Source organism: Alligator mississippiensis, chromosome 3 (genome assembly GCF_030867095.1).
Source record: "Alligator mississippiensis isolate rAllMis1 chromosome 3, rAllMis1, whole genome shotgun sequence".
NCBI lineage: Eukaryota > Metazoa > Chordata > Crocodylia > Alligatoridae > Alligator > Alligator mississippiensis.
In genome coordinates, this window is record NC_081826.1 from 171,603,362 (window position 1) to 171,621,435 (window position 18,074).

General features: G+C 44.3%; 1 protein-coding gene across 1 annotated transcript in view; it reads right to left on the bottom strand.

Moving 5' to 3' along the window:
• Positions 1-12,154, bottom strand: part of TEK (TEK receptor tyrosine kinase) — a 76,706-nt gene extending 64,552 nt beyond the window's left edge. Inside the window, exon 1 of the mRNA XM_006268987.4 lies at positions 11,706-12,154. Within this exon, the coding sequence (XP_006269049.1) occupies positions 11,706-11,757 (52 nt within the window). The 5' untranslated portion in view covers positions 11,758-12,154. The remainder of the gene's footprint in view (positions 1-11,705) is intronic.
• Positions 12,155-18,074: the final 5,920 nt, after the last annotated feature.

The following is an 18,074-nucleotide window of genomic DNA, read 5'->3' on the forward strand; positions in this document are numbered from 1 at the left end:
AAGCAGGGAAAGGAGACTGGAGTGGCACTTGGGGAAAGTGTGGGGATTAATTTGTGGCATACCTGCCAAAAAGGTTGACTCCTACCGATTGAATACAAAATGTTTGGCCTTTCAGGATTTCTCAGTATGTCTTAGTTTGTCTGCTTAGCTTTTCCACTGCAATTCTTCACACTTTGTGTTTTGCATAGTAAAGACCGCATTTTAAACAAACAAATAATGATTTTTAAAAATCTCTTTAGGAATCAAGATTATGGCAATTTTGTTGAGAAAGTAATGGAATCTGACAGCTTCTCTGGTAAACCTTAGAAAGAAGTGAAGTAGTAATTCTTATTACAATTACAATAGGCATGGTATTGAATTAATCTGTGCTCAAATGTATGTTCATCATTTTATTCAGTCTTGGAAAGAAATGAACCATTTATGGATTCAAACTAGGGGTGCACCGATAGAGATTTTAAGGGCAAATACTGATAGCCGGCATTTAAGGAGGATATTGGCTGATACCAACTGATTTCCAATACAGCTGCCACGAGGTGGTCAGTCTGGTGTGGTGGAGGGGGGGGGGGGCAGATCAACGCCCCGCACCGTGATGAAGGGGGAGGCGCTCTGCAGTTGGGGCGCGGGGGGGGGGGGGGGCGCAGGGCGTAGGTGAGGCTTGTAGTGGGTGGGGGCAGCTCCCACCTCTGCTTGCACCCCGGGAGGTGGGGGGGGCGCCCCAGGATCTGCGTGGTACAGGCGGGCTGCAGCTGCGGGGTGGAGGCTTTCCTTGCCAGGGGCTGGGCTCGGAGCGGGCTCCAGAGGCACTGGGGGGAGGCTGCAGCCACCCCAGGCTTTGCTGCCGCTCCGCTCCCAGCCCCGCGTCGCAGCCTGCCGCAGCCCTAGCTTTGCCCATTGCTTGGGGGGAGGCGGGGCGTTCAGCCGGGGCTGCTGGGCTGGGAGCGAAGTGGCGGCAAAATCTGAGGTTGCTGCAACCTCCTCCCAGCACCGCGGGAGCCCACTCCAAGCCCAGCCCCCGCAAGAAAAGCCCTGGGCCGCGCCGGCTCTGGCTCCAACCTGCCCCTGCAGCCACCCGCGCCATGCAGATCCAGGGGCATTCCCCCCTCCCCCCGGGTGCAAGCAGTGGCAGGAGCTGTCCCCACCCCACCACGAGCTGTGCCTTCCTCCTATGCTGCCCCGCCCCAGCTGAGCAGGGGGCATTGCTCTGCCCCGCCCCTCCCCCCATACCCCTTTCCTCCCCCATCCCCTTCCGACTTACCAGCTGGAGGCAGCTCTCCACACTGTCGGCTCTGCTCCGTGCTGCGCTATGGCTGCGCACAGTACAGGCATTTTTCGGCCAAATTATTGGCCTCATTGGGCCGATATCCAATATAGACAATTTTCTTTATATCAGTACCAATCTGATATTGGACCAATGTATCAGTGCAAGCTTGTCCCATTCCTTAAAGGGATAATAAAAGCCTTTGCCAGTAGAGATAATGGAAAAATAAACCCAATGTTTTGCCAACCTTCCCCCCCCCCCCAAACCCATCACCTTGTGATATCTTTGGAGGGTATTGGCTAAATTTGAAACTCTAAGTAAATATTTTGTCAAAATTCTGGAATTGAAAGATTTTCCCATATCTAGTGATGTAAGGATTCCTCATATAGAATTGGGCTATAAGTGCAGTTTAATGATAAACAGTTCTATTACTTCTTATTTTTATTTATTCTTATCTATATTTAAAGACAGTGAAGCATTTTTATGTCCTAAAGAGATCTAGATGTCTAACTTTTTCTGTGACTCAAAGATAACAATGACCCATATTATGTCACTTCTGAGTCAGATTCTTGCACCCAAACTACTTTCATGAACAAACTAAGTTCCATCCTGACAATTGTCTTTTTGCAGGAAAACAAAGCTGATACATACATCATTGTTTAGAAATGACTGCTGCTCAAATGGAACAAGGCTGCCTCCATGACTCAATAGCAAGAAAAGACCAAATTAAGACTACTGCTTATAAATAGCAGTAAGGAACAAAATATAACAAGTCAGATGCTTTAGAAACATTTGGTTGTAATCAGTGGAAAGAATCCCATTGACTTTTAGAGTTTACAATCTAAAGCTAACACCACTTGTTTCCTTCCTTTCTGTTTTCTACGTGTGCTTGGAAAACCCATCTACATGTGCATTGCAGTGGAATAAATTACTCTGCCATAGGATATTACTGTCTCCAACAGTTATGCTGATGCCTGGATTCTATGGTATTGATTATATCTCTCAGAACACTGAAAGATCTTTGCTCTTGAAGCAGGAAAAGTTTGGCATTTTCCTCTGTTGGGATAAGTTATCATTGTGGTGATAACTCCCAACAGTAAGGGAGGCACTGGGGTCTGAGCCTGAAGAATAAAATCAGTTCTCCTACATTCTGGGGACATCTACATGAGATGCTTTAATGTACATTCGAGCTAATTACTGCATAGTAAGCATCACTGTCTACATGTGCTGACCTTACTGTGCAGTAATTTACTTCAAAGGGAATACTCACATGAATAATAGTTGCAGGATCAGATACAAGTAGCTGTAGACAACACCATCACCATCTAGTGCTGAACTTACTATGCCGTAACTTACTGCACAATAAGGGTCAGCACGTGTAGATAGTGACACGTACGAGGCAATAATTAGGTCTATTGTTCAGTAAAGTGTCTCATGTAGGTGCACCCAGTGTAGAATACAACCAAATGTCTTGAAGGTTGATGCAAGTGGGAATTGTCATGCTCCTGTCAGCTCTGATCATGGTGCAGACAGAGATGAATATGTCTTATGGAAGGCAACCGCAGAGGAATGGTATATCAACAAAACACGAGAAGAAGGGAAGGGGTGTTCTCTACAGTTACATGCATCTGATCCTGCAACTATTATTCATATGAGTATTCCCTTTCCAGTTCTAAGACTGTTCTCATAAGTAATTCTTGCAGGACCTAGACTTAAATGAAACAAACCATTAAATGGATGAAAAAAATTATTTTAAGGGAGAAAGGTTGGAAAATACCCATAGTTCAGCTGAATCCAAAGTATTTGTTTTGGTCTGTCTGTTCCTATTCTATGGAAAGTGGAAGTTAACTTAGTGTAGTTTATCCCTGAGTGTAACAGGGTTAAATTATCATGGTTTATTCCCACTGACCAGATGGTGGAAGCCAACAGACAAAATAGTTTCAACAGATCAGCTAATGTGTAATCATGAGTAATAATCACCGTGGTCAGAATTCAGCCTGATATACGAGTCATATTTGACACCCCTGACCTAAACAAATTGTCTTTGGTCTGCAAAGCAAATTGATCAAAAACAGCTGTTTAACTGCTTGGTGGCCATAGAACTTATCAGGGACAGTAGATAATAAATAGATTTTCAATGCAATCAGGTATCTGTTGCTTCTTATAGGCTGGGGACAGAAGTTACACATAAACCAGTTTAAGTGATTGAAAACCAGTTCAAATGCATAATACAACCATGGGTTGCAGAAGGCTGGGGCTAATGAGGCTAAGCCCCCCCAAACATGGGGCAGTTTTGGCAGTGCAGAGGGCCACAGGGCAACTGGGCATGGACTCTGGATGGCTGCAGCAGGGGACACACAGAGGCACAGAAACCCAGACACAGCCTGCACACAGTCAGGATTACAGCCTGGCAGCATGTGGAGCACTGCCCACCACAGCAGGCAAGTTTGTGAAGAGGAAGGGGCATGGGGAGAGCCAGATTGAGGCCCCCACAGTGCAGGAGGGAGTGGAGCAGAGGCAGGGGTAGGGGCTGGGGTGAATGGGGCCCCAGGGTAGGTCATGGGACAGTTGGAGCCCAGGCAGCTTGCCCAGGGGTGTGAGGGGGGGAGGGGTTCTGCTGCTGTGCACACCCCAAAGGGAGGCATGGGGGCATGTGCCCCCTGGACTTTTGTGAGAGGCAGAGGTGGGCTGCCACTGTGGGCTGGGTTCTGCATCCCACTGCTGCTGCCTTGAGAGCTGCATGATGCTATTTGCCTGCTGCCATGTGCCACCCTCACTCACTGTGGGGACTTAGATCTAAACCCCCCCATGACCTTTCCCTTTCCCCCTGCCCTTCCCTCCTCCACAGTCTTACCTGCTTGGTGGTATGTGTGTGTGTGTATATGTACTCAGCCCCCCAAATAATATTTTCTTTCTCTATGAACACAACAGAAGTTCAGTCCACATAAACTTCTTTCAAACTGGCTGAAACTGGTTTAAGATAAACCTGCATGGATGTCGTATCAGATTTAATTGATTTAGGTTAAATTAGTATATGGAAATTCTGTCCCAGATCCCCTACAGATTCAAGTTAGCTCACAGTCCTTCAGCATCTCAGGATGCTTTGCATCTCCCCTGTAAACCCCGCCTTGCAGTGTGGGCGGGCTAGCCTTGGCCCAGGGTTTTTGGTTTCTCCTCTCCAGTTTTTGGATCCTGTGTGCTCCAGCCAATCAGGGAGGTGTGCTCTAACGTGCCACACCCCCCAGCTACTGGTGTGAGCCACTGCAGTCAGGTGAGTGCATGTGATGAAGAGAGGAAAGAGCCTCTTCACAGACAGGCTCACTAACCTAGTGAGGAGGGCTGTAAACTAGGTTCACTGGAGGATAGAGACCAAAGCCCTGAGGTAAGTGGGGAAGCAGGAGACCTGGAGGAAGAACAAGCGGAAGGAGGCAACAGGGGAGGTGCTCTCATTTATTTCCTGAGAAATCAGGGCAATCAACTAGTTACCTCAGGTACCTGTACACAAATGCACGGAGCCTGGAAAATGAGCAGGAAGAATTGGAAATCCTTGCACAGTCACGGTACTATGATGTGATTGGAATAGCAGAGACTTGGTGGGATAGCTCACATGACTGGAGCATTGTCATAGATGGGTACAAACTGTTCAGGAAGGACAGGGAGGGGAGAAGAGGAAGAGAAATTGCACTTTATATGTAGAAGAGCCATATGATTGCTCAGAGCTCCAGTACAGAGTTGGAGATAGGCCTGTTGAGAGTGTCTGGGTTAGGGTCAGAGGGGAGAGAAAGAAGGGTGATCTGCTGTAGACCACCAGACCAGGAGGAAATGGTGGATGAGGCTTTCTTCAAAAAGCTAGCTGAAGTTTACCCATTACAGGCCCTGGTTCTCATGGGGGACTTCAATCACCCTGCCATCTGTTGGGAGGGCAATACAACAGTGTGCAGGCAATCCAGAAAGTTTCTGGAAAGTATTAGGGACAACTTCCTTGTGCAAGTGCTGGAGCAGCCAACTAGGGGCTGTGCTCTTCTTGACCAGCTGCCCACATACAGGGATGAATTGGTGGGGAATATAGTAGTGGTTGGCAACAGTGACTACAAGATGACTGAGTTCAGGATCCTGAGGGAAGGAAGGAAGGAAGGAGGGAAGGAAGGAAGGAAGGAAGGAGAGCAGCATAGTAACGATGCTGGACTTCAGAAAATCAGGCTTCAGCTCACTCAGGGAATTCATGGGCAGGATCCCCTGGGAAGACTGAGGAGGAGAGGAGCTCAAGAGAGCTGGCTGTACTTCAAAGAAGCCTTACTGAGAGTGCAGGAACAAGCCATCCTGATGCACAGGAAGACTAGTGAGTATGGCAAAAGACCAGCTTGGCTTAGCAGGGAACTGTTCAGTAAACTAAATCACAAAAAAGGCAGCTTAATAAGAAGTGGAAACATGGACAAATAACTAGGGAAGAATATAAGAGCATTGCTCAGGCATGCCAGGATGAAGTCAAGAAGGTAAAAATGCAACTGGAGTTGCTGGAGTAGTGGATCTCCAATTAAGCAGTTAAAATATATGCAATTTTTAAAATACCAGTATATAGTTGCATCGTATAGTCCGATGAATTAGTCATAAATTCTGCAAATACATTAACATTTGCAAGGTAAAGGCCAAACCCAAAGAAAGGAACAAAGGCCACCAAAAAAGCATTTTAGAAATCACCGATATATTTGCTTTCCAACTTATGCTATAACCATGGAAAAACAACCATTTTGAAGTCCCAAGAACTATATTTGCAAATTTAACTTCATTAGCCAGTCACCTTCAGTTAGCAACAACATCTTATATATTCGAAGCCACCAAAGGCATTCCAGCAAGGATGTTACTTTTCCCCATTTAAGCTATTTATTTATTCAACCAGGACAGTTACATGACCCTGGTAGTGAGGTTCCCTCTGCACTTCCCCAATATTACCATACTGCTGCTGTGCTTGAGTTTCTGACAATGATAAGTAGAAACTACCCCTGAAATAATTATTTTCTAGGTTTTTCCCTTTTATTATTATGAAAGCATTTTTATTCCATCTAGGTTCTGTAACTCCACCCCTTACTTTTTAGAAAACTTGATTAAGGGAACCAGAACCCAAGCTGTGCCACCATTTCTTTAAAAAAACAATATTTTGTTGCCCATCAATTTAGGAGATAATATAGATGAGCTATAAAATTGACTGAAGTATATGGGAATTCAAGGGACTTGACTCTCCTCTTGCACTAGTATTATGCCAGTATAATTACATTAGTTTTGTGAGCATTACACCAAGACAAATGAAACAAAAATGCTATGTCTTAATGAAACAAAAATCAGAACCAGCGGGTGCATGTACATGTGCAATTAATGTGCCTGGATATACTCTAGCTCAATCTAAGCCAGAGTAAACTAATCTTGATGTCACCATCTACACGTATATTTAAGCTGCAGTAATTTATTGTGGCATATGACAGCATCTGTGTAGATGCACCCAAGTGCAAATGCTGCTGGGTGGATTTACTCTTGAGCAATTTCCTGCCCCCCACTGACCAACTGACTGGGAGCAAATTTGCTTTTGGTCGGCCATCTACACCTGCAAGGTAATTATTCTGTAGTTAACTTGCTACTTGCATTTGCTGCTAGCTGCTCCACCGGCAGATCAGGGCAGGGGGCTGAGACCTGCCCCCCTCCCCTGCAGTTCTTTCCAAGCCCCCTACCCCCAATTAGGGAACTGGAGCTTGGAGCTTCCTGCTGCCAGGGTAGAGAGACATTGTCTCTGCCCAGCTCTGCCACTGGAGCCCACTCCAGCAGCAGGCAGCTCCTGGGGGCAGGGAACAATCTCCCATCCCCTGCCAGGAGACAGCTGTCTCCTAACCCTCCCTGCCAGCCCCTGGGCTAGCATGCAGGGGGAGCTCCCCCTGGCTGCTGCAGGGGGCTGGTACAGGGCCAGAGGGGGTGGGAGTGGCTGCTGCCAGGAGCACCAAATCTTCTCCCAAATCACTGCACCTGTAGATGGCTGCCCAGTAATTTACTCTAAAGTAAACCCACCCCACAGCATTTGCACATGTAGACATGCCGGCTGAAAATCAAAACCCTTCCAGTATGTTTTGGGTAAAAAGGAGAGAGTTTGCATGTAGGATATTGGTGTTGGATGTGGAAAAAATCTCTGCTGTGCCTGATTCAGAGTACTGCTTTATAACCGATATCACGTTGGATCAGGCAGTTCAAGGAGTTGCACTAAGGTCTCCTACACTCCAGTGCACTATCCTGGCCACCTAGATCACTTACTCCCTGGCAATCCAGATGAAAGTTTTGTGGAGACCAATACATCTATGCAAACCATTTTGGCTTTAGTAAGCAGCCAAAAATTCACCAAAACAAAATTTCAATTCATGCCTTCCAACCACTTCTGATCATACCCATCTCCTTCTGAATATAATGGCACTTCACTTTACCTTTTTGGGTGCAATTATTTAGGGCCTAATGCAATGCTTCTTTGCTCCTGCTAATCCCAGATGCTGGAACTGTTCCCTGGGAATATTGGTGGCAGCCCTAAATTAATATGTCCCTTGGGAGCTGCACTGGGCATTTAAAGCAGTCAGGTTTAGCAGTTTAACAGCATTTAAAGCTGTTCAGGTTGCAGTTGTTGTTTTTCATTACCTATCTTTCCAGTCAGATAGTAGTATATCAGGTTACATCTGAAAGGTTTTCTTTGCAACCAGATAGTAAATCTAATCTTAGAGCCATGATCATTTAGACAGATCTCCTGCATACAGTTATGATATTTACTCCAAGTCACACTCTTGCTCCTGACTTGTAGCAGGCTACGGAATTTCAAACAGCTAGTCCTGCATCATGACCATAACTTCTGGATTGTCTAGAGATTCTCTCTGAAAAAAAAAAGCTACAGAAACTTGTCTGCATCACTAGAATAATACCAGTACACAACTGATCAGAGGATTGCAAACAGATGGACTTGCTAGATGCCATAAACCATACACATCTGGAGAGGAGGAACCAAAAACGCTAGCCCTTTCCCTCTGTTGCAATAAAATCCAGATTAGAGCTTTTTACACAAATTCAAGAGTGCTTAAGTTGTTTGCTGAGGGCCATTTCAAAGTAAAATATTTTTTATAGTTTCACAGTCTATTAGTTATACTGAAATTGCTGACATCACCAATCTGAATCTAAACCTGACTATTTGCTTCAGTTAGGACACACTTGGCAACCTACAGCTGTCCAAGCAGAACATATTTCAAGTTCTCTTTGACACTGGCAAAAACATAAGCTTTAAAGCTGTGTATTATTTTAGCTTATTTCTCTGGTGATCCCAGAAGCAAGGCAAGAATAAGAACCCTATTGTCAAATGTCATACTGGCTAGAGATACCGAAGAGGACTTTACTTATGTTTCCCATTGGTTTAAACTGAGGGAGAGAAAATGTTTCACAAAATGAAAAAAAAAATTCTTGAAACCCAAGACTATTTTAACCATCCACTCTGTGCAATGAGCACTTGTGTAGTTGTATGTGTTGTTTTGACATATCTATATTATAATACTATCTTTAATATACTTTTATGTACGACTACATATTTTAATTACGTATATGTGAGGGATATATTTATACACATGATAAGATAAATAATTATTTGTAATTTGTGTTATGGTAGCATCCATATACCCCAAGTAGGGATCAGAGATCCTTTTGTGATATATACCTCACATTGGATACATAAATAATTATCATGGAGTTATTTATTTTAGTGATGTTGTAAAGTTGCTTTTGGTGCATCTTTTCCTGGGTGATCAGAGTAGCTTTTAGGTGGTGTCACCATATATGGATTAAAATGTAACAGATAAAAATGAATCAAAATTATTCTTGCAGCTAGAGACCCATTGGTTTCTCCCACTCCTGGTACTAAGCAAAACTTCACAGATGCAGTTCATCCTAGTGGCCTGAAAATGTATATGCTTCCTGCCAGGAACAGTTTGTACAATTAATTAGAAGTTGTTCCTAATTACTGTTGGCTGTCTGAAGGTTGTAGCTTCCATCTTGCTGGAATGGAGCTCCAACACAATACCAAAACCAAGAGGAGAAAATGTGATTAAGAGCCTTGTCACAAGTTCACTTGCAACAGTTTCAAGTCATTTGAATATGGTGGCCTATTAAAGTTAGTACCTGTTAGGAGATAACTCTTGCCTGAAAGGAAACAACTTTGCAATGCCATGAAGGCATTTCACATGTGCTAAACTGCTTGAATGTGTGTCTACTTGCATTTTAACTGCACTTAGCAAGAGTCAGTTTGAATGTGCAATACCAACCTAAATTTCCAATCTGGTTGAGAATCTTATTACTTATTAGAAGACAAGCGATGCTGTTTACTCCAAACATATCCTTGCTTGGTCCATTAGCATTAACAGGTGAGCAGTGAGAGCTGTGCCCACTCAAACAGAGACAGTCTCAGGCTATGAAAATGGAATTTTCTTCTAAACTAGCTTATGTGTCCAGGTTGTTTTGATCCAGTTTCTTCATTCAACCTCTCATGGTGGCTCATGGGCAAAATGAAGAGAAAAACAATCTTAGCAAGGGCAAGCATGTTCAGATGCATGGCTTTATTTAATGTCCAACTCTGGAGTTAAATCTAACCCTCTTGTCAGAATAAATGGAGATGTGCTTTGGATTGCGCAAATGTCCAGTGTGGAAGAAAACTACACAATTTATCCCATCCTTTCTTTAACAGCATCTTGTGTAATGGACCCTTTTGGCTGTGGAAGATGATGAAGTACTGATATAAGGAAATGAAATTACAGTGTATTTGATGTAACTAGGAACCAAGCCCAGAGGCACTGTCCCCACCTTAGAACAAGGGTGGAGTAGATCAGCAGCACACCCACAAAAGTCCACCATCATGTAGGAAAAGGTTAAGTCAGTTCACAGTCTGTCAGTCGCATTGACTTTAATGCCTCTCCTGCTTAGGGAATGTCAATACTGCTTTCCTGGACTCCGCCTGTTGTATCTAGAGGAAAGCGGGTTAGCATTGTCTTCCACCGCTAGCCCCAGGAAACATGATATCACACTTGAACAAAAGTGGGAAAGCTGACAGATCTATTGAGATGGGTGTGACTCCAGTACACACCTAACTGGTCAAGCCCTGTGGAAAAGGCTGTGACTGGCAGCTCTTCAATACTGAACTCAAATGAGCATACTGTCCACATTTATTGTTAATCTGCATAGCTAGCCTTTGTTTCTCTCACATTCCAATGTGTTAATGAATTTTACTTGCTTCCTGCAGAAAACAGTGTGTGCAATATGAGTTTGCTCTGGGGAAGGGAGATTCAGGGATGATTTGTTTCTGAGCAAAGGAGCTCAGATAAACTGAAATTTTCTTTTTAGTTTCTCTGTTCATAATGCTCAAGGGATTCTCCAACTATCCCTGAAGTGAAGTCAGTAATGAAATGAGAGATGAACTGCTCTAAAGCTACAACTAGCAAGACACTCACATCGCAAGAGAGCAGTAAATGATATATAGTAATTATGTAGTGATGCACACATATCCACACTCCAAATTTAAATTTAAATTTTTGCATGCGTATATCTTCAGACTTTTCTAAATACTTAGATGCTATTTCTAAACTTTTTTTACCTGATCAATAAATTGTAATGTAAGTTATACCACAGTTAAACATTTTTTTCCTCTGCTGTTCCCTTCTGTTTCTTACAGTAGCATCATGTGAATTTGTACTGCATGTGACATTTAAACTAGAAATGTCCTGCCACTATCAAAATGAGATTTGAAGCTGAACTTTTAGGAGTGAACAAGGAACAAGAGTTCTGCTGTAAAGCTATCTCAAGGTCTCTCAGGCTTGTTTCCCTTTCCCAGGCTTTGTTTTGTGTGTCGTATTGAGGAGACTGCCTGGAAGATGGTCAGATGGAGATGCCGGCAAGGAAAGCATTGAATCATAGAAAATTAGGGTTGGGAGGGACCTCCGGAGGTCATCTAATCCAACTCCCTACTCAAGACAGGATCATTCCCATCCAAACCATCCCATACAAGTCCTTGTCTAACCTATTCCTAAAACTACACAAACAACTTTGTCACACAATACTTTAATGCTGAATGACTGAAAGCCCATGGAAAAGGATAGGCTTCCTTGTGCTTCAGAAAATGATCTTCTTTGAGTAAAGCATCTCTGACCTTGGAGATTACCATGATATGAAATAACCTTTTCATTAATGAAATTATAACTGTACATTTAGTGCGTACAAGATCTGCCTACTTGCATGCATTACCCTCTCTTCATCTGAGACATCTTTATGTAGGCAAAGTCAAGATTAAGCTAGTAAGGATAACTCACTAAAGCAGGGATTTAAGAAGTTAGCCCCCCATGTATTGTGAGAGAAACAGTAGAGCTGTGGCATGGCAGAAATTAAAATGAAGTCTTACCTGAAATCATCAGGCTGAATCCATAGAGAAGTAAGTGTGCTAAAGGGTCCATGCTTTCCAAAATGTATCCATCCAGTTTCCACAGCAGCTCATGGAGTTAGGAATATCCTTTAACAGAGTATACCCTTCACTGGTTATTCTTCACTTGCATGGTACAAGGGCTGTTGTTTACAAGTCAAAGGCAAAAACTTGCAGTGCAGGAGCAAACTGAAACAGTCTCATTGCTGTCTGAGTACAGGGAGTTTAAGTTCCTTTTTCCTGTTTCCTTTGTAGATTAGGATGGGAAAGGCAGGATCTTAAAGGCATTTTGTATCAGCAGGATTGCGAGACACTGCAAATCCTATCCATCTAGCAATATATCAAAACACTTATCTGCGGCTGCTGGAGAGGCAGAGGATTAATTTCGAAGAACTGGCAACAGGTCATGGTCAGCGATGTCAGCAACAATAGTGGCATCCTCCAGTAGGCGGGATACCGTGAATAACAAGCCCTCCACCTATGCATGGTATGTGGAAATTGTGATCCTGGCCCCTGCTCAATGTACAGATTTGCTAATGGCACCAGAGGTCTCTATGTTTCAGCACTTCAGCAGAGGGCTTTCAGGATATAATAATCTTTTCATTTATGTATTTAATTCATGCAGAAGGTGACTATTACAAGGCAACTAACCATCCTGCCATAAAATACATTAAAGAAGCATTAACAAGACAACCAGTCAGATCCAATACAGACTAAAGCCAAGGATAACCCCTCCTCTCCACCCCCCGCTTCCCCCACCATCCCCCATTTGGTTATGAAGTTTACTGGAAAGGGTTTTTTTTTCCATTCTGAGATGAGAAACAGATTAAAAAATTAGATGTAAAAATAAATTGCAACCAGAGTTTAATTACTTCAATGGAACTTAAGCTAAAGGGGCTGTGGAACAAAGTTAAAATTACAAACAATAGACGAGTAAAGCCTATGAAACAAAAAAACATGAGAAGCAAGTTAAAAAAACCCAATCTAACAAATAGAGAGGCAACACCCAGAAAATCAAACCACAAGTGCTGTATTTGAAAGAACTCTAGTCTTGTTGATATGCTAACATCCAGAATGATTTTTAAAGGGTGGCAGAGACATTGATTCTTCACTTCTTTTGGAAAATGGGTTCTGGGCCTGATTATTCTTCCACTGAATTCAAAAGAGAACCCTTTATTGCCTTCCATCAGTGTGAGACTGGGTCCCAGGATAGCTTTTGCAAAGGATTTCCAGTTCTTGAGACACGTAGAGGGAGTATAGTTGTGTCTCACAGAGAAAGCTGCAAGTAGGCTGGCTCAGAAGGTGTTGAATCATTCCAGTTCTCCTATCAAATATAGATATTATATAATATATCTGATAGGATAGGATACATAAATATCTATGCTATCAGAGGTAGACTCTGTTAAATCATTCCCAGTTCTCTTATCATATATACAATGTCTTCATAAAGTCCTTGTGCACTTTTAAACTTCAATAACTTAGCTTGTAGGTATGATAGAAAGAATCTGTAAACAGCATTTAAAAGCAAATTTATTAAAGTTTTTGGACAACTAGAGTACACAATGCTAGAATTCATAAGTAATAATGAATTTATTCTTAAATAAGATGGAGCTCTGTGCCACTATGCTCTGAATGTATGACAGTTCCTAAATGACATTTTCCCAGTGAGTGGATAGGCAGAGGTGAACCAATTGCTTGGCCACCTTGTTCACCTGACTTGCCACCATTGGACTTCTTCTTATAGGGACATGCTAAAAGTGTAGTTTACTTGTCAAAACTACGTCCTTCGGTGGAACTTAGGGCTAGGATCACCAATGCAATTAGTGAGGTAACTCAAGAGCAACTGGGAAATGTTTTCAAGGAGTTGGAAAATCAGATTGAGCACTGTATCATGATGGATGGTGGTTATGTTGAAGTCTAGCATTGTGTACTCTAGTTGTCCTAAAACCTTAATAAATTTGCTTATAAATGCCATTTACAGATTGTTTCTATCACACCTACAACCTAAGTTATTAAATTTTAAAAGTGCACAAGAACTTTATGAAGACCCTGTATATGATAGATAGATAGATAGATAGATAGATAGATAGATAGATAGATAGATAGATAGATAGATCCCAGAGCAGTTCCCAGAGCAGCCAATCTCATGTTGTTTTGAGTATATATGATTAGTAGTAAATTACCCATCAACAATGACCGGTTGGCAGGGACACAGACCTGTGTCCGTCCCCCACCCCTGGGTCTGGGTCTGGGCCCGTCTCCCCCCTGCCCCTGGGTCCAGGCCCATCCCCACCTCCCCCCGCAGGTTCGGGTCCGGGCTCATTCCCCCTCTCCCCCTCCTGCCGGTTTGGGTCCAGGCCCATGCCCCCCTTCATATCTGGGCCCATTTCCCCCCTCCTCTGTGCCACACCCCTGGAGGAGCCACTGGGCTCTGATTGTCCCATGACCCACCCTGGCCAGGGCCCCAATCACCATGAATAAGGCCTGGGCTGGGCTGGGTCATGGGACAAACAGATCCCCATGGCTTAACCAGGAGTGTAGCCTGTGGCCCCCCAGTCTGTGCATGGGGCAAGGGCAAGCTGCAGTGGCAGGCTGTGCTCAGCCTCTGTTCCCTGCCCCACTGCTGCTGCATTGATAGCAGCATGGTGCCATGTACCTTGCTGCTTGACCCCCACAGTGGTGGGACTCACATGGCACTATGCCTCTGTCAAAGTAGCAGCAGTGAGGCAGGGAGCAGAGGCTGAGCACAGCTCACAGCTGCAGCCCACCCTTGCCCCGTGCACAGACTGAGGGGCCACGGCCCCCAGCTTTGGCTTCCCTGTGCCGCGCCCCTGGAGGAGCCAATGGGCTCCATTTGCCCCACGACCTGGCCTGACCAGGTCCCAGTCACCATGAATGGGGCCCCACCTGGGCCAGGTCATGGAGCAACCAGAGCCCCGCAACTCATTCAGGGGCATGGCATGGGGGAGCCAAAGCGGGGCACATGCCCCCGTGCCCCAGCTCCTACTGCATCCAGCCCTGTGCAACCCCCACCTCCCACTGCCCCATCCCTCACTGCCTCCCAGGAAAGGGAATCTTTGTAGAATCCAGATCTATTATTTACTAATGGCCCTGATGTATAAGCAGACTGAATCAGAATATCTGCTATAAATACCCACAAATTCTGGGGTGTTTGAAAACTGATTGCAATTGAAAAATATGTACACAGAACTCATTCCTAGCATGAATTCTAATCTATTTTCTTTATCTGTTGTTTTTATTTGCTCTTCATTTTAATCAGTTTTAGCAAGGATCTGACTTTGAAAGGGGTTTGGTCATTGGTCTGCAACTCATGTCAAGCTAAGATAATCAAATCGTCCTCCCTACATCATAAAGTGATCACTGGAGAAGGCAGGGGGGAATTCTACCCTTCCTACATTTATAAGCCAATTAGTAGATATAAAGTAATAGGTAAAGGCTATGGAGGGACGTAACGATATAGCATGCATAATCGAATAGGTCCATTACAGAAGTAATTAATTGTCCTCTGAAGCATTAGGTAATAACCATTTCAATAATCACTGAAATGTAACCACCTCTAGGGTGAAGTATGCCAACTGCTTAATAGCACATAGTAACCATATGCAGTACTTATGACAGGTGAAGGATACTGTATCCAGCTGAAATTGCGGGGAAAGCAGGCAATTATCTGAGTTAGAATTTACCTGGATAATGCTGTCATTATAGGTACCAGAGCTTATCATACCATCTAGTAAACTTCACTTTATTTGTTTTTAATAAAAGAATAAAGCTTGTGAAATAACTGCAGCATTAGGACCTGTGTTTCATTGTAAACATGTGCTTAGAGTTATTCCTGTTTGGAAAAGTACTTATGCACCTTAATGGACATGCTTTTTAAGTTTCACCATAATGTAAGTTAGGTGTGCACTTAAGTGTTTTGCTGAATTAGGTATTAAATAGTCTTCCTTCTATGTATTACTAAGGATGCCTCAAAATCACTTTTCCATACTTTGATCTACATTTCACTTATTCACATAAACTGGCAAGAACTCATACCTAACTGTAAGTCATTGCCAGATTCTTAGCTGTTCCATTAAAGATCTCAGGACTGAATAAAAAAAAAAAAAAAAAAGACTTAGGCACCTGAAACTTCAGTGTTGCAGTACTTATTAGATGCCTGACCACATAAGTGGTATTCAGAGCCCTCAGTTAGGCTATGGGCATATGATCTTTCATAGTGCTACAAAGAGTATGGTATTTTGTAGCCCTACAAAAATAAAACACTGTAGGGGAATGCATGTGCACACAGCCCCTTGGCTGGAATGCTACGAAGTCACTGTGGCTGCATCTACCTGAGACACTGACTGTGCTGTAGTTAGTGTGCAGTCATTTAGTACTTGCATATCCAAATACTAAATGACTGCGTAGTAACTGGAGTTAATGTGCAGTAGCATCCTCACATGGCTTTGTGGTGATGTTGACTGTGTAGTAGCTCATCAGTACTGCACAGTAGTTCATTACTACTGCGTAGTAGCGTCACATCACAGTTCATGCCCCGTGACACTACTGTGCAGTAGTTATGAGCTACTGTGAAGTGAGCATCTTGTGTATACATGGTCTGTGAGGTGTGAATCCAAGTAGAAGGATTCTCCTTTGCTCCCCTGCTCACAGGGGAGCCAGGCAATGAGCCCAATCACTGACAGCCTACCCTCTCAGCCTGCCAGGGAAGATGGGCAGGCTGTCAGTTATAAGTTGACTTCAGTCTGTTGCCCCCAAACTAGAAGCAGCAGCTAACAAAAATAGCTCTCCATCTCCTCCACCACTGCCTCAGGGGTGGTGAGCAGAGTTGCTCGTCTTGTCCCCCACCACCCTCATGCATGGTGACAGGGAAAGGCGGGGGGGAGGGCTGTGTTTGACAGCTTCTGCCTGCTCTCAGCAGGGGAGAAGGTAGCATCAGCTGTTTGGGCTGCTTCTGAATTGTGGGGCAGCCCTTAGATGATCCAGCTGCAGGAAGCCTCCTTAGCTGCTGGCAGCAGGAATACCAGCTGTTGTCATACCAGTGGTAGCTGGGTGGGCTGTCAGGGAGCCAGCCAATCTTCACCCTACCCCTCAGAGTGCAGGGAGGGAGAATGGAGCACTATGGAATGCTGGGGGTTCAAGAGACCCTCTGTAGCCCTATATATAACTTGCTATGTTACATGTAGTGCTACAAAATGTAGCACTTCAGAGTATTTCCTGTTTCAAACAGGAACAGTTCTGCAGTGCTTGTGCCACTTTTGCAGCACTACAGACAGTCTGCATGTGTGTGCACTCACGTTCTGTAGCACAACAGGGCATTTGTAGCATTACAAATGTAATGAGTGTCCACAGCCTTAAGCACCTCTGCCTCTTGTACAGTGCATGGGAAGAGTTAGTCACTGCAGAATAGGATGCAACAAGTTAGAACAGTAAGCAGGGAGCTACCTTAAATCATCCACCTGAGCCAAGCGGAAGTCCTGAGATTGGGAGCTTATCTTAAATCCAGCCTCTTAAATAGGACAGCACCTCTGTCCTCTCAGCATGGAATTCTCTTCTGGAGGTAGGTGCTCACTACCGCTTACAAGTACTGAGCAAAGTTCACACATTTAAAATGTGGCAATGATGCTGCTGCCCAGTTTTTATACAGCAGTGTAGAACAGTCACCAAAGATGTGAAAGACCTACTTTCAATGGCCTCCTCAGCCTGATGGAGTTCATTCATTTTCCTCCACCTCCTGAGAGGGTGCCCTGCCCACCAGCATATAGGTTAATCTGGATGAGAGGGATGAGAGGACTCTCTCTCTTCCCCCTCCCCCCCTCCTGCCCCCGCTTTGTCGAAGCAATGCCACCAAACAGCAAAGAATGCAAGATTCATTGGGTTGGAGGGAAAATGTGCACCAGAAGATACATGACTCTAGTTCAGTGCAGGGGAGTCCAATTCATTTGGTCCGATGGGCTGGATCCCGAGCAGGGGACTTCTTACAGGATGGATGACCCACCTCAGGCTGCAGAAAAGCAGCTTTTTGGTTTAACTGCTAAGACACTGTGCAGCTCCCAAACTCGGGGCCTGATCACTGCTGCTGCTTACACCCTTTCCCCCCTGCCACTGATTTCATTGGCCAGCAGTGACTGAAGACTCTGAATTTGACAGCAGGTGAGAAAGTGCAGGGCAAACAGTGGTGGCATTCACTCCCTGGGTTCTGAAGCTGTGGCAGCTGCTCCAAGAAGCCCCAAGAGCCACAACTGAACCCCTTCTGGGCTGGGTTGCCACTTGGACAACCCTGGCCTAGTGGCTAAAGCATTCCCCTAACAAAAGGGAAAGCTGGGTTTTCCT